Genomic DNA, 17,358 nt, shown 5'->3' with positions numbered 1-17,358 from the left:
AAACCATACATCTTATTTTGGCTCTTTAACATCTAAGGATTGTCAAAGCCTATAAGATTTAAAAACAAATTTTAATTGTGAGAAAATATATGTGTGTGCATGCTAAGTTGCTTTAGTCGTGTGTGGCTCTTTGTGATCCTATGAAATATAGCCATCAGGCTCCTCTGTCCACAGGATTCACCAGGCAAGAATACTGGAGTGGGTTGCCATGTCCTCCAGGGGATCTTCCCAACCCAGAGATTGAACCTGCATTTCTTGTATCTCTGGTATTGGCAGGCAGGTTCTTTACCACTAGTGCTGAAATGTACTATCTTAACCATTCTTGAATGTAGTTCAGTAGTATTTAGTACGTTCACATTTCTGTATAACCAATCTCCAGAACTTTTTTCACCTTGTACAATGAAACTGAAACTCTTTACACATCAAATAACTCTTTATTCCCTCTTCCCCCAGCCCTTGGAAACTACCATTCTGCTTTCTATCTCAGTGAATTTGACTGTTGTCAGTACCTCATATAAGTCAAATCATACATACTTGTCTTTTTGTGACTGTCTTATTTCACTTAGTGTACTGTCCTCGAAGTTGATCCATGTTGTTGCATGCATCCAAATTGTCTTGCTTTTGGGACTGCCCTAATGTGTCTCAGGGACTTCCCCAGTGGCTAAGACTCCACGCCCCCAATGCAGGGAGACTGAGTTTGATCCCTGGTTGGTAAAGTAGATCTCACATGCCACAACTAAAACTCAGAGCAGCCAAATAAATAAATAAATATTAAAAAATTTTTTTCCTTGCTTTGAAAGGCTCAATAATGTTGCATTGTATGCATATACCACATTTATTTATTCATTCATCTGTTGATGGACACTTGGGTTGCTTCCACCTTTTGGCTATTGTGAACAATGCTGCTATCAACATAGGTATGCAGATACCTCTTCAAGACCCTGCTTTTAGTTCTTTTAGATTTAAACTCACAGGTGGAATTACTAGCTCATATGGTAGTTCTATTTTTCATTTTTTTAGTAACATTCATATTGTTTTCCATAGCAGCTGCACCATTTTGCATTATTTTTTGATAGTAGTTATCCTAATGAGTGTGAGATGGTATCTCATTGTGGTTTTGATTTGTAATTCTTTAATGATTAGATGTAGAATATCTTTTCATGTGCTTGTTGGCAATTTGTATATCTTTTTTGAGAAATGTCTATCCATATCTGTTGCCCAATTAAAAAAAATTATTTGTTTATTTTTAGTTATGATGGGTCTTCATTGCTTTGTGTGGGCTTTCTCTAGTTGCGGTGAATGGGGGCTACTCTTTGTTGTGGTGTGTGGATTTCTCATTGTGGTGCTTCTCATTGCAGAGCACAGGCTCTAGGCACACGGGCTTTAGTAGTTGTAGCACATGGGCTCAGTAGTTGTGGCTCCCAGGTTCTAGAGCACTGGCTCAATAGTTTTGGCTCATGGGCTTAGTTGCTCCGTGGCATGTAGAACTTCCCAGATCAGGAATCAAACCTGTGTTCCCTGCACTACAAGGCAAATTCTTATCTACTGTGCCACCAGGGAAGTCCCTTTGTCCAACTTTTCTTTTCCTGTGCCCAGTTTTTAGTAAATGTGTTTTTTAGTTGTAGTTCTTTATGTTGTCTCAATATTAGCCCCTTATCAGATATATTATTTTTTTTAACCATTGCTTTTTCACTGTTGATTGTGTCTATAGATTACAAAATACTTTTAAAGAGCTGATTTGGTGTAAAGATGTTATACTAGTAATCATGGAAATACAAACTATAATAATGGTGTTATTATATAAATTATATAGTATATAAATGTTGTTATATAATTATATGTATTATATAAGTTAAATTATATATATTATTACAATATTTACCCATTAGATCAACTTTTGGCAAGAATGTAAGGAAACATACCTTCCTGTGTTGCTGGGTAGGAATGTTAATTGGTACAGCCACTTTTGAAGGCATGTTGGCTCTATCCATCTTCATTTAAAATGTTTCTGCTCTATGAACTAATTATTCCATTTCTAGAGAAACATTTTCACATATATACAGGAAAATATGTACACGACTATTTCTTAAAACATCCTTTTTGATTGGGAAAAAAGGAAAAAACTAAATTGCCAACAATAGCATAATTACTTAGTAAACTATGAGAGCATACATATATATGTATGTATACCAACCTCAACATATATATATATATATATATATATATATATATATATATATATATATATATGCATGCTGTGCTTAGTCACACAGTTGTGTCCAACTCTTTGTGTCCCCATGGACTGTAGCCCTCCAGGCTCCTCTGTCCATGGGGATTCTCCAGGCAAGAATGTTGGAGTGGGTTGCCATGCCCTCCTCCAGGGGATCTTCCCAACCCAGGGATTTAACCCAGGTCTCCTGCATTGCAGGCGGATCCTTTACCATCTGAGCCACCCATATTATATGGGGCTTCCCTGGTGTGTGTGTGTATATATGTGTGTCTGTGTGTGTGTATATATATATATATATATATATATATACACACACACACACTGTTATGGATAGATCTCAAACACGGTTCAATAAAAAAAGCAAAATGAAAGGTAGAATATTTAAGTTAATGTGATACCATTTTTGTTAAATAAGGCAGACACAAAACAATATTATGTTTTCTGCTAGTATATACACATGTATGTGAATAAATTCAGAAAGGTCTATAAATGGTAATAGTGGCTGGCAGAATGGACTGGAGTTGGTCCTTATAACCCTGTAATTTTTTGTTTTTAATTTCATACAGGAAATGGATTTCATATATTACATAGGTCTTTTAGACACATATGTATATATGTATATTTTAAATCCAAAGGTGGTATAGTAGTCCCTGCTTATCCACAGGGGATACATTCTGAGACTCTGAAACTGCAAATAGTACTGAACCCTATATGTAACTATATTTTTTCCTATACGTACATATGTACATACCTACCTATGATAAAGTTTAACTTATAAATTAAGCACAGTAAGAGTAGCAATAATAATAACAAAATAGAAGAGTTAAAACAATATAGGCTCAGATGGTAAAGCAGGTGCTTGCACTGCAAGAGACCCAGGTTTGATCCCTTGGTTGGGAAAATCCCCTGGAGAAGGGAATGACAACCTACTCCAGTATTCTTGCCTGGGAAATCCCAAGAACAGAGGAAGCTGATGGTCTACAGTCCATGGGGTCGTAAAGAGTCTGGGTGACTGAGAGACTAACAGATTCACTGTAATGAAAGTTATGTGAGTGTGGTCTCTCTCACAATATCTTATTATACAAATTTATCTTTTCTATCTTGATTAAGCACTTATCACTTACCGTAATTTTTTCAGTGGAACAGCAAAGTTAGCAGATTTCTTTTCCTTTACAATTTCACGAAGATAGCAACCTCAGCAAGTGATTTTTTTTCTGTCCTTATTGAGAGCTTTCACCTTTCCACTTAAAGGAAGCACTTCATGGCTTCTCTTTGGCATATCTCATTGCCAGCATCACTACTCTTGTGTTTTGGGGCATTATTAAGTAAAATAAGGGTTACTTGAGTACAAGCATTGTGATATCACAACAGTTGATCTGAAAACCAAGACAGCTACTAAATGACTAATGGGTGGGATATGCTGGACAAAGGGATCATTCACATCCTGGGTAAGATGGTGAGAGATTTCATCACACTGCTCAGAATGGCTGCAATTTAAAATTTTTGAATTGTTTGTTTCTGGAATTCTCCACTTAGTATTTTCAGACTGCAGTTGACCACAGATAACTTAAACTTTAGAAAGTGAAACTGTGGACAAGTGGGGACCACCATATAAATAAACAACTATTGAAGAGTTTGGCCTAAAATTTGGGAAGCACTTTGGCAGCATGAACACTATTCAGGTCTTAGTTTTGTGGACTCAAACTGAATTTTTAACAGCGTAGCCAGAATTTATCTAGCTCTGCAGACTTTGTGTACACTCGCCAAACCCTAAAAATCCATGGACATTGGTAATCAAAGAGCTAAATTTTTAAATTCACTAATTCAGCATCTTTTACTGCCAAGAAGGCCAAACTAATCATATACCTAATCGGTATACCCTCTCCCCTTATAGGAAAGTTAAAAAAAAAACTACTCTTAGAAGGGTTACTCTTAAGTATAGAATCAAAGCAAGGGAGTGGGTTATTTTATTGGTTGATGTCTTTAAAGTGAAAGTGAAGTCGCTCAGTCATGTCCGACTCTTTGCAACCCCGTGGACTGTAGCCTACCAGCCTCCTCATCCATGACATTCCCCAGGCAAGAGTACTAGAGTGGGTTGCCATTTCCTTCTTCAGGGGATCTTCCCAACCCAGGAATTGAACCTGGGTCTCCTGCATTGGAGGTAGACGCTTTAACCTCTGAGCCACCAGGGAAGCCCAAAATATTTCTTTGAGCCCCTTTTTGTTGGTGGGAGGCAAGAATACTGGAGTGGGTTGCCATTCCCTTCTCCAGGAGATCTTCCCTATTCAGGGATTGAACCTGGGTCTCCCACACTGTAGGCAGACGCTTTACCGTCTGAGCCACCAGGGAAGTCTTTAAGTTATAGTTACTTTATACAAGCCAATGTCTGTTAAAGGGTTACCTGCTGAGGGTACCTGAATGCTTGCATCTGTTGGTGATCATCTTTTCCCTGGACTTAACATTTTCTATTTTCTGCAAGTATTATCACATCAGGAAAGATACAATGCAAATGAGTAGGTCTTAGATTCTTTACCTTAGCAATTCCAGTGTTATCTTAAGAATATCATGGTCTCATGACAGAGAAATGTTATGCTTATCACTAAATACTTATGAACGTTTTAAATTGACTATTTCTGCTGATTGGTTACCATTTTGTATTGGTTTTCCCTACAATAAAGTACTCTCTTACCTGATCTTTCCTCCACATTGAGAATGTGCTCTATTTGAAGCTTACCTAAGCTGCGGCTGCTGCTGCTAAGTCACTTTAGTGGTGTCCAACTCTGGGCAACTCCATAGACGGCAGCCCACCAGGCTCCCCCCGTCTCTGGGATTCTCCAGGCAAGAATACTGGAGTGGGTTGCCATTTCCTTCTCCAATGCATGAAAGTGAAAAGTGAAAGTGAAGTTGCTCAGTCATGTCCAACTCTTTGTGACCCCACGAACTGCAGCCTACCAGGCTTCTCCATCCATGAGATTTTCCGGGCAAGAGTACTGGAGTGGGGTGCCATTGCCTTCTCCTATTACCTAAGCTACATGAGAATTTTAGTTCTCATAAATGTATTCTTTTTTTGCATAATGTCGGAACAGATTAATTGTGGTATGGGAAATTTTCCATTTTAAAGGAGTAAAATGTAGGTTTCTTAGCTAGGAATTTATATTTTGTCAGTAAAGTGTACTAGTTAAGGTCACAAGCAGCCTTGGGTTTGACTCTTGGATCACTTACCACTTTCCTTAGATGAATCACTTAACCCACCTAAACCTGGGCTTATTTGTCTTTGTAAAATGCCTAAATTTCAAGATATTTGCTGTTAAGATTTTTTTTTTTTTGGTAATTTGTATTCTCATGGACTACTTTTTATTCAGCTAAACATGAATTCAGCTCCAACTTTCATCAACTTTCCTGCAAAAGGGAAGCCCAAGCGGGGTGATACATATGAGTTGCAGGTGCGTGGATTTTCAGCTGAGCAAATTGCCCGGTGGATTGCTGACAGAACTGATGTCAATGTAAGTTTCCTTGCTTTGTAGAAAGTTACTTTGTCATTATCCACCTATTCTTCTGGGAGGTCCTAATTGGTCTCATCCTTAGATCACTGAGATGGTGATAGTTTGTCAGTCCCTTTATCAGTAGCATTTAACAGAATCATCCTGATGAAAGAGTGACGTTAAAACATACTCTATTACTTAGTCAATTCAGCATGGAAACCACTCTTTCGTCCTCATTAAATCCATGGAGTATCTAGTTGTACTTGGCAATACTTAGTAATACTTAGTAAATACTTAGTAATACTTCTTAATCTAAAAGATGTATATGTGTGCTCAGTCACTTCAGTCATGTCCAACTCTTTGCAACACCATGGACTGTAGCCCACTACGCTCCCCTGCCCGTGGGATTCTCCAGGCAGGAATACTGGAGTGGGTTGCCGTTTTCTCCCCCAGGGGATCTTTACAACCCAGAGATCAAACCTTTGTCTCCTGCATCTCCTGCCTTGTCAGGTGGATTCTTTACCACTAGCGCCACCTGGGAATTCCCTAAAAGATGTTATGTTGTGGTTAAAAAGAATATTGCATCCATACCGTTTTAGGATACATTGTAGGCTATTTTAATTAGGATGAAAAGAAAAAGTGTAATTTTTTCATGAAAGTAACCATACTAATTTTGATTTTCATTTCAAATTATTTTGATCTATATACTTAATGAATAAATTTCATATTTTAAAATGTTTTTCTCTCCTTTTCATTAGATTAGAGTAATTAGACCCCCAAATTATGCTGGTCCCCTTATGTTGGGATTGCTTTTGGCTGTTATTGGTGGACTTGTGTATCTTCGAAGGAGCAATATGGAATTTCTCTTTAATAAAACTGGATGGGCTTTTGCTGCTCTGGTGAGTGAATGTTGGAAGAAAAATTGTTTAGATAAAACTCCTAATATTACATTGTTAGGTGGCATTTTGTTTCTTTCTTATCTGTGGGAAAAGATTTTATATATTGATATTTTTATTTTTTACCGTAAAATCAGTTTGTTTCCTCCATTATCTCATTAGTAGCTTGTACCTAGTTTTTATTCAACCTGAAAGACTGTCACCCCTATGAAAATCTCCATTCTTTAAATTCTTCTAAAAGGCTTTTCAGTATTCAATTTTAAACTTGTATCAGTTTATTTGTAGTTTTAAAACAGTGCTTTCCTTTCAAAGTAAATATTGATTCTTGTGATCCTTATGATGAAATATAAGCTTTTTTGTCATTTATGGAAAATTTTTTTTCATGTATTACTTGAGAGGTATACTTTTCATATACCTGTTAATTTAATTAAAGTGGGACCATACCATATTATATGAGTATTTCATTTTTTTTTTGTTTCCTAGTGTTTTGTGCTTGCTATGACATCTGGTCAAATGTGGAACCATATAAGAGGACCACCGTATGCTCATAAGAATCCCCACACAGGACATGTGGTAAGGGAAGTCCAGAATTTCTTTACATTATCTACCAAAGTTAACCTTAATGATTAATATCCTGTTAGATCAGTGCTAGTATATGAAGGAACTCGATTTAGTTTTGACTTTTCAATCGCTCTGTATTAATGAACTTCGATTGCTAAAAAGACTATGCCATACTCTTAAAACGGGGAAGTTTTTTTTTAATCCTTTTTGATGAGTTCTTTTGAGTAAGCTGGCTAAGAATGAAAGTCAGTCTTCAACTAAATAGAATAATTGATCAAGTACTTGACCATTTACTGTTTCTAGGCAATGTACTAGGTATTATTAGATAGAGTGATACAAAAAATGTAGTCCCTGTTTTCATGGAGTTTATATTATTTTACCTCATGGTCTTGTACACTAAAATACTAGTTTTCTCATTTGTTGAAAACATAGTATAAGTATAATGAATAAGTACAAATAAATATAAGTATGAATAAATAATAAATAACACAGAGATAGCTTTTATTTTAGTCAAACTTTTTACAGGTGAATTCTACAGATCCAGTGTTTATATACATCAGATGAATTAATAATTTCATAGTATTTAAAAATAGCCAATTTTAGGATTACATTACCAAATTTTAACATTTATTTAAAGATTAAATTTTGTCTTTTTTTTTCCCCCAGAATTATATCCATGGAAGCAGCCAAGCTCAATTTGTAGCTGAAACACACATTGTTCTTCTGTTCAGTATCCTCTTTATAATAAGTTCTTGGTGCCACATTTTAATTTGTCTATTTTCTCACATTCCAGTATTTTCTCTGTAGCGTTTGGTTGAGGTTGCTGTCTTATTAATGCAAGGCATAATATCTTTGGAATTTTATTACTGTATTACTTGCCCTAGCCTTATCAGCTGAAGACCTCTAGGGACAAACCTGCAGTCTGATAAAGCCAAGTTTATTGGATCATTGCTACAAGGGAAACTAAATCAGAGGAACCATGGGATTTCTTATCTAAGGAAAGATAGAGTTGTTATAGGACTTAAGGAAAGATAGTGCTTAGATGAAATGTAAATGAAGCAATGTTTTGATGAGCTCAAAGCAAAGCCAGGCTAAGTGTAAAGAGGTCAGTGTCAAGTCTGGACTGAAGTGGATCCAGAATTTTGTTTCCTGGAAACTACAAAGTTCAGATAAATGTACAGTTTGTTTTCAGAAACTCCTTTTTTGAAGCTCTGTCACTTTGGTTCTGAATTGAGGCTACTTAGAAATTGTACTTGTAGATCGAGTGACTTAAATCCTCCAGGTAAGAATGGAATATTTCCTTCTTACTTATGTAGTTTGAATCAGTTTATTATTTTAGATTACAGTGTTCCTCATTGAGTAGGAAAGCAGTAGTTACTCAAAGATGGAGTTTGTTTTGACATTTACAGCTGCAGCATGTCCTAGGGAGAAATATTATTTCCTGTGAACTATGCAGCTACTTTATATGTGTGTTTTCCTGTTCTCTGTCCCATAGGACAGATTTTTACTTTCTCACATCTGAAAATAGATGTCTCTGTAAGCTGCAAGGGTAGATAACAGTGATATCAGATAGGTAAGAATATACATTTCTTAGTATTACTGAGTATAGTTTACCTACCTGAATGCATAAGCAGTGACTCTATGAAACAAATCAACAAGGTGAACAGATGTCATGTTCTTTTAGGTTGTGCTTCTCAGGCAAGGAGTCCTGATATTGACATATTGAAATCAGTTGTAGCCCAGACAGTTAGAGAATCTGCTCAGTGGCTTGATGGTAATGTTATTTGCCCTCCTTTGTGTCATCTGGATGATTTAGAGGAATTCCATATTTTGTATTTATAGATATACTTTTCATACAGTTTAGTTTTTTAATGTATTATAAGCATTTACTAAATTGTGTATGGCCTTCGTAGTTATGAAATGCATGATAATTATAGAAAAATAAGAAAATATAAGCAAGGAAAAGGAAAACAGTCACCATTAGCAAATGTCCTCCAGGGGATCTTCCCAACCCAGGAATCAAACCCAGGTCTCTCGCATTATGGGTAGATTCTTTACTATCTGAGCCACCAGGGAAGTCCATAATAGATATGTCATAATTCAGTTATTCTCTATTGGTGAATATTGCAAAAAATATTTTCTTGCACATAAAAATAATTGATGGACTTCCCTGGCAGTTCAGTGGTTAAGACTCTGTGCTTCCATTGCAGGGGGCACAGGCTTCATCCCTGACCAGGAAACTAAGATCCCACATACCTCACAGCACAGCCACCCCCCAATAGAGGGTAGGGAAATACATATGTGCCAGAAATACGTATGTACTCTGCTACCCCTGGCAAATCCTAATTATTGTTATGCATTATTTTTTAAAACTGCTTTTTCAGTAGGAAAAGAAATTGTTTAAATATAGTTTGGACAATAATAATCAAAGTAACTTAAACATTTCTTTAGAATTCTGTAAGTATGCTTTATTTTATACAAATATCTTTGTCTTTATCGTCTATGATACACTTTATTTTACTGGCTCTATATTTTTTATTGAGGTATCATTGAGTTATAATATTGTGTTGGTTTCAGGTATACAGGTAGTGATTCAGGTTTTTTTAGGTTATATTCCATTATAGGTTATTACAGGATATTGAATATAATAAATCCTTGTTGTTTATCTATTTTATAGATAGTAGTTTGTATTTGTTAATCCTGTACCCCTAATTTTTCCTTCCCTCCCTCTCCCCTTTCATAATGAAGTTTGTTTTCTATGCCTATGAGCCTGTTTCTGTTTCATACATGGATTTATATATATATATTATGTACCATGCTCATGCTTAGTTGCTCAGTTGTTTGTGACTCTTTTTGCGACCCCACAGACTGTAGCCTACCAGGCTTCCCTGTCCATGGGATTCTCCAGGCAGGAATACTGGATTGGGTAACCATTCCCTTCTCCAGAAGATCTTGATCCAGAGATTAAACCTGGATCTCCTGCATTGCAGGCAGATTCTTTACTATCTGAGTCACCAGGGAAGCCCTTTTTATGTGTGTGTGTGTGTGTGTGTGTGTATGTGTGTGTGTGTATATATATATGTATTCATATATGTGCATATACTCCCCTCCCCCACATTTTGTGATTTTGATGTCCTGTTTTACATCTTCATGCTCATCCTTTTACTGTTTATTTTAGTTATAATCACTTTTACAATTTTTACATTGTTTTTTAAATCCATTTACTGGTTTATTTAAGTGACCTTAAATCCTATATATTTGCCTTTCTTAATGTGACTGTTTCCCTTTCCCATATATACTTGCTTCTTTTCTATTTAGAAAAGACATGTCAATATTTCTTTTAGGGTAGGTTTAGTATTGCTGAATTCTTTTAGCTTTCACTTGTCTGAGAAGTTGTTTCTTTCTCCTTCTATTCTAAATGATAATCTTGCTGAGTATTGTACCCTAGGTTTCAGGTTTTTCCCTCACAGTACTTTGAATATATCATCCCACTCCCTTCTAGCAGTGTTTCTACAAAGAAATCAGCTGATAGCCTTATTGACATTCTCTTGTAACTGACCCTCTTTTTCCCTCTTGCTACCTTTAGAATCTTCTCTTTATCTAGTTCCCTGTTATAATGATCTGGATTTCTATCCATCATCTTTCAGTTCTTTTTATTACCACCTTTTTGAACTCGGGGTCTAGTAGACTGGTGAGCTCTATTTCATTATTTTTTCTTTCAGGGGATTTCTGCCGTTCTTTAATTGGAAGTAGTTCCTCTGCCTTGGGGTTTTTTGTGTGTGTGTGTGTGTGGTTTTTTTTGGCCGCACTTGCTGCATGCAGGATCTTAGTTCCCTGGCTAGGGATCAAACCTGTGCCCCCTGAAGTAGAAATTTGAAGTCTTAACCATTGGAATTTGCCTTTTAGTTTTACTTATCTTTCTCTGTCTCTATGACTTTAGGAGAAAAAATTATCTACTGTGATGTTAAAGGGATATTTTTAAGTGGGAGTATCCCTGTATAGACTGAGTATGTTCAGTGTTTCTGCTGCAAGGTAGTTTTGGTATGGACGCCAGCCACGTCTTCCCTCAGGGTGTGCTGGCCATTGTCCCCTTGATAGGGGATGTGATTGGTGTTGGAGTTTCTGGAGCCTGTGCTAGACTGAGGTGGAGCTTCCTCCCTGCTCTGTGGTTGTCACTGTCCTGTCAGGGATAGGTCTGCTCCTCAGTTGTTGGAGTAGAAGCCCTGAAGGTCAGGTTCAATCAGGCTCTATTGCCCTTGAATGCATGCCCTGCCCCAGAAGAGGTGATTGCTGAAGCAAGTGAGGCCTGTGCAGTCACAGAGGACTTATATGCTGTCTGTGTAAGTGTCTATGGTTCCACTCAAAGGCAGCAAAAGATTGTGTCCCTTGGTTGTGTTTGTCCCAGATCTAGTGCAAGGCTGTGGTGAGGAATAGGCTGGGGACTGGGGCATTGTGGCTGCAGGAATTGAGATGGCTGCACTGCCACAAGAGATCTGGGCTACCTCTGTGGCAGTCTTCTCCCAGGACCTGTCTGTCTCAGATCAAGAGCTAAGCTGGGGTGTGGAGTGGGTAGAGGCTGAGCGCAGCTGGGATAGAACCACTGTGTACACCCAGACCACACCCCAGGCCCTCCAGTCTGTCCTACATGAGTCCTGTCCCTGAGTCTCTCTGCTTGGTATTTCAGCACTTAGCTGCTGCCTGTTCTTGTAGTACCACCCCAGGCAATGTGATATGTCTCTGTATAGTTAGACCGAGTCTTTGCCCAGGTCTCATGCCAGGCTGTGGTGTGGAGTGAGCACAGCCAGGGTCTTCTCCGCCCCTTCAGTTTGGAGTCGTGGTTAGGTGACAGCCAGCAGTGCAAGGCTCTGTCCGCTCTGCCATCATGTGTGTGCTCCTTGCAAGTAGAGTCTAGGCTCCTCTTGCCCTTTTGTCTGCACCAGTGGATTTCCCAGAAGGCAAAGACTGGGATACTCAGATTGTGGCTCCACGTGATCGCCCCACCCCCCACCCCGAGTGAAGATCTGCCTGTGTGGACCTTCTCTTCCTTACAGATCCCTCTGAGGTGGGTAGGTCCTAAGCTGACACTGCTGGTTACATGGAGATCTTTCTTGCAATTTTGGTTGTATAGGATTTTTTCTACCAGTAACCAGTTAGTTTTCCATGAGAATTATTCCAGTATAGATGTATTTTTGGCATGTGTGTTGTGGAGAGGTGAGCTTTACATTCTCCTTCCTACTCTGCCACCTTGAACCACAAATCTACTAGCTTGTTTAATAGCCTAGTTCCTGTTTGTTATATAATAACACCTCCTCTATTTTCTATTCAGTTCTCTCAGGGTAAGATGATTATGTAATTATTTACTATTTGTTGTTTGTATCCCCTACTAGAGTGTAAACTTGTTCAAGGAATGGTCTATATTTCCTCTAACTTTGTGACTCCAACTAATAGTGCCTGCCTATAATAAAAGTAAAAGTTTAAAGAGTCTATAAATGAAATAAAGCAATACATATGGAAGTGCATCATAGCTCTTCATAGCTAAGAACAACAGCCCACAAAAACCTTGATGGTATAGTGTAAGATGGAAAGCTCTAGACCATGATACAGAAGCAAACTAGTCCAAAAACAAGTCTCGACCGTTAATCAGAGTGTCTATGGCCAGAGCCTTTAGAAATGATCAATCTCCATGCATGTGCATGTATTAGTAGCTCAGTTGTGTCCAATTCTTTGTGATGCCCACCAGGCTCCTCTGTCCATGGGGATTATCCAGGCAAGAATACTGGAGTGGGTTGTCATGCCCTCCTCCAGGGGATCTTCCCAACCCAGGGATCGAACGCAGGTCTCCCACATTGCAGGCAAATTCTTTACCAGCTGAGCCACCAGGGAAGCCCAAGAATACCACAGTGGGTAGCCTACCCCTTCTCCAGGCCATCTTCCCAACCCAGGAATCGACCTGGGGTCTCCTTCATTGTAGGCAGATTCTTAACCAGCTGAGCTACCAGGGAAGCCCATCTTTATGCATACCTGCATACAGGTATGCATCAGTTCAGTTCAATTCAATTCAGTTGCTCAGTCGTGTCCACCTCTTTGCGACCCCATGAATTGCAGCACGCCAGGCCTCCCTGTCCATCACCAACTCCTGGAGTTTACCCAAACTCATGTCCATTGAGTCGGTGATGCCATCCAGCCATCTCATCCTCAGTCGTCCCCTTCTCCTCCTGCCCCCCCATCCCTCCCAGCACCAGGGTCTTTTCCAGTGAGTCAACTCTTCGCATGAGGTGGCCAAAGTACTGGAGTTTCAGCTTCAGCATCAGTCCTTACAATGAACACCTAGGACTGATCTCCTTTAGGATGGACTGGTTGGATCTCCTTGCAGTCCAGGGGACTCTCAAGAGTCTTCTCCAACACCACAGTTCAAAAGCATCAATTCTTCAGCACTCAGCTTTCTTTATAGTCCAACTCTCACATCCATACATGACCATTGGAAAAACCATAGCCTTGACTAGACGGACCTTTTTTGGCAAAGTAATGTCTGCTTTTTAACATGCTCTCTAGGTTAGTCATCGGAGAAGGCAATGGCACCCCACCCCAGTACTCTTGCATGCAAAATTCCATGGACGGAGGAGCCTGGAAGGCTGCAGTCCATGGGGTCGCGAAGAGTCGGACACGACTGAGCGACTTCACTTTCACTTTTCACTTTCATACATTGGAGAAGGAAATGGCAACCCACTCCAGTGTTCTTGCCTGGAGAATCCCAGGGGCAGAGCCTGGTAGGCTGCTGTCTATGGGGTCGCACAAAGTTGGACATGACTGAAGCGACTTAGCAGCAGCAGCTAGGTTAGTCATAGCTTTCCTTCCAAGGAGTAAGCATCTGTTAATTGCATGGCTGCAGTCTCCATCTGCAGTGATTTTGGAGCCCAAAATAATAAAGTCATCACTGTATGCATAGGTGTATAATATACAGAATACTAGTAAGGTGTATAATAAAGAATCCTAGTAAGAAAAAAAAGATAACTGAAAAAAACAAATTAGCTAAGCAACAAAACTATGAATGAGTATCATCCCTAAAAAGAGACTATTAAGAAGAGTGTGTAAAATGGAAATGAAAGGATGAACAGACAAATTTAGAGCCAATTATAAATTCAGGCCTTATTTGAATACCTATTTTTCCCTTTCTGCTTATTTTTACCTACATGAGATAGCATACAATGTGCATGTGTATATGAATAATTAATATGAGCATTTTAAATTAATCTTTGTATTCACCAAACTGCAGGGTAAATCTGTCTTTTCTACTTGAACACATTCTATTTTGTTTCAGAATTTGATTTTTCTTATTTTACTGTTCAACCAAGCCATGTACTATCTATTTGCAAGAGTACATCTATTTTGTATTTATGTAGCTTCTATATTAAGGTGAATAAAAGTGAAGTCATGGCTCATAGGATTTTCTTTTTTTATTAAAATAGGACAATTTAAGTAGTTTAGTAGTAATTTGTGCTTTGAGGTTAATTGTTGAAATTCTAAAAAATATTTGTTAAGTTATTTTTCAAATAAAAGTTAGTTGATGTTCTCTGTAAATCATGTACATTTCAAATGTGTTCTTTTTTGGCAAGTAGTTGAAATATTCAAAATGGCTACTTAATTTATTTTAATGTATACAAAATTGACTCAATAATTGGAAGAATGTTTCAGAAGTTTATTTCAAAGTACAATTTTAGAGGAAAATTCATGTTTTATCTATAAGTTATATTGGGACATTTGTTTAAAATATCAGTTTTTATTTGTATAAATGAAGTAATTTTCTAACCTTAATTTTTTATTATATTTTCATAGTAAATAATTGTCATACTATATAGGCACATGATTACTTGGTTATTGGGAGGATAAATTGGAAGATTGAGATTGACATATACACACTACTATATATAAAATAGATAATAGGGACCTACTGTATAGCACTGTATGGGCTTCCCTGGTGGCTCAGCTGGTAAATAATCTGCCTGTAATAAAAGGAGACCTGGGTTTGATTTCTGGGTTGAGAAGATCCCCTGGAGAAGGGAAAGGCTACCCACTCCAATATTTTGGCCTGGAGAATTCCATGGACTATACAGTCCACGGGGTCACAAAGAAGCAGATGTGACTGAGGGACTTTCACTTTCACTGTATAGCACAAAGAGCTCTACTCAATGCCCTGTAGTGGCCTATATGTGAAAAAAGAATCTGAAAAAGAGTGGATATATGTATAACAGATTCACTTTGCTGCATACCTGAAACTACCACAACATTGTAAATCAGTTCTACCCAAATACAATTTTTTAAATTACTTAGTTTTTATAATTGAAGGTTTATATATTTATTCATTCTGTATTACTTTAGGAATATTAAAGTTTGTGTTATTTCTCTCTGAATTTTTCCTTAAATGATTTTTCTAAGATGGTGGGGTTACCTTAGGGATGGTGCTTTTATGTGAAGCTGCTACATCTGACATGGATATTGGAAAGCGAAAGAGTAAGTCATATCATATGCCAAGATGTAGCAGTTCTGCCTTTATACAGAAAAAAGCAATGTCCTCTTAATCACTTCTCCTCTTAGTTATATTATTTTACTTCACTATTATAAAAGTAATATGTGCTCATTGTAGAAAGTGTTGGAGGAAATAAGAGAATGAAACATTTGGAGGTAGAGTTACCCATTATTCCACCATTAAAAAGCTAATAATTTTAGCATTGTAATACAAGTTTCTTCTATTTCTAAAAACATCTTTTCAACTGTATGTATAATATTTTGAATCTTAATACCCCCTTTTTTAATTGGAGTTAAAATATTTCACTAATATTTTCCCACACATAATTTTTAATTTATTGTTTATGCTATTTGTTTAACCATTCTGGTTTTGTTAAACATTTAGTTTTTTCCTTTCATTATAATGAATAGTTATTTAGTGACTATTATGGTATATATTAAACTTTATCCTCTTTTCATATTAATTCCTTAAAGTAGTGTGACTGTGTGGTCCTGTGTATGAGTGTTTTCAGTTATCTTGATGTTTTAAGCTGATGATACCAAATTCTTTACCCAAATGTTTAATAGTTTAGATTCCTACCAGTGACATTTCAGAATGCTTGTTTTCACTGTAACTTTTTATCAACATTAGAGAACTTTATTTAAAATATGTATGCAAGTGTATATTTGCTTATCAGATAAAGGGGAGATGTTATATTATTTTGTACTTCTTTGTTTATTACTGTAGTTGAATATTTTCTTAGATGTTTATTAGCTGTTTTGTTTTCCTTTGTCTAAAATACCTTTTTGTCTTTTGCCATTTATGTATTAGAATGTTACTCCTTTTCCCATTGGTTTGCATGGACTTTTTATATATTAGAATTTTCATATGCTAATATTTGTTACAAAAAATGCTAACAATGTACTTTGCTTAACATGAAATCAGTTTGAGTTCTTATTTTATGGTTAAAGAGTTAAATGTCATCAAAATTAACCTAGGTTAATAAATCTATCTACTTTTTCCTTCTAGAAAAAAAGATGATATTGGATTTTAAATTTGGAAGATAATTTTTCTGTTGCATTGAAATGAAGTTTTACATATTAGAAAAATAGAGCTAATGCAGCAATTTTTTATCCAGTCAATATACATCCTTTAATTCATGACTTTTGAAAAAATGCCTATTTCACTATTCATTTTTGGAGAAAGGCCATCTGGGTGCTACTGCAGTGCTGGGATGAATTTAAGTTGTAAAACATTTTGGTGACATATATTAAGTTAGTCACAATTTGATCTATTTATAAGATTCTAATCTAATGAGATGATCACAAATATTACTAATAAATATTTCTTTAGCACTTATTATGTATCAAGAACTTTCCTAAGCACTTTTAGATATGTGAAAAAATTAGAATACAAATATATATTCTGGGTGAAGCTATATATACATGTATATGTGCATTTGATTAAGAAGAAAAAAAGACTTCTACAAAGAGCATGTGTTAATACTCATTAAAAAATTGTTTAAGATTTAAATTTTTGGCCCCTAATCATATTGTGTGAGAATTGTAAAGGGAAAATGGATTATTCTCTAAATATAACAAAACTAAAAATTGTCTTTAGTATTGTCCAATAAATATGTTTCCCTGAAGCTTCCATGCTTTTCCACACCTACCTCTCTGCTTCTTA

The 17,358-nt window shown here is 36.9% G+C and overlaps 1 protein-coding gene and 1 non-coding gene across 5 annotated transcripts in view; one reads left to right on the top strand and one right to left on the bottom strand.

Annotated features, from left to right (window-relative positions):
• Window positions 1-17,358, top strand: part of MAGT1 (magnesium transporter 1) — a 47,736-nt gene that overhangs the window by 23,695 nt on the left and 6,683 nt on the right. For all 4 annotated transcript variants that reach the window (XM_060408307.1, XM_060408306.1, XM_004022211.5 and 1 more), the window contains exons 4-8: window positions 5,593-5,733; window positions 6,471-6,611; window positions 7,092-7,181; window positions 7,836-7,899; window positions 15,603-15,677. In XM_060408307.1, the coding sequence (XP_060264290.1) occupies window positions 5,593-5,733; window positions 6,471-6,611; window positions 7,092-7,181; window positions 7,836-7,899; window positions 15,603-15,677 (511 nt within the window). The remainder of the gene's footprint in view (window positions 1-5,592; window positions 5,734-6,470; window positions 6,612-7,091; window positions 7,182-7,835; window positions 7,900-15,602; window positions 15,678-17,358) is intronic.
• On the bottom strand, window positions 4,351-4,422 carry TRNAW-CCA (transfer RNA tryptophan (anticodon CCA)). Its single transcript has one exon. It is a non-coding gene; the product is annotated as a tRNA-Trp (tRNA).

This window comes from Ovis aries, chromosome X (genome assembly GCF_016772045.2).
Source record: "Ovis aries strain OAR_USU_Benz2616 breed Rambouillet chromosome X, ARS-UI_Ramb_v3.0, whole genome shotgun sequence".
Lineage (NCBI taxonomy): Eukaryota > Metazoa > Chordata > Mammalia > Artiodactyla > Bovidae > Ovis > Ovis aries.
The sequence above is the reverse complement of the archived record's forward strand: the minus strand, read 5'-3'. Positions and strand labels throughout refer to the sequence as shown.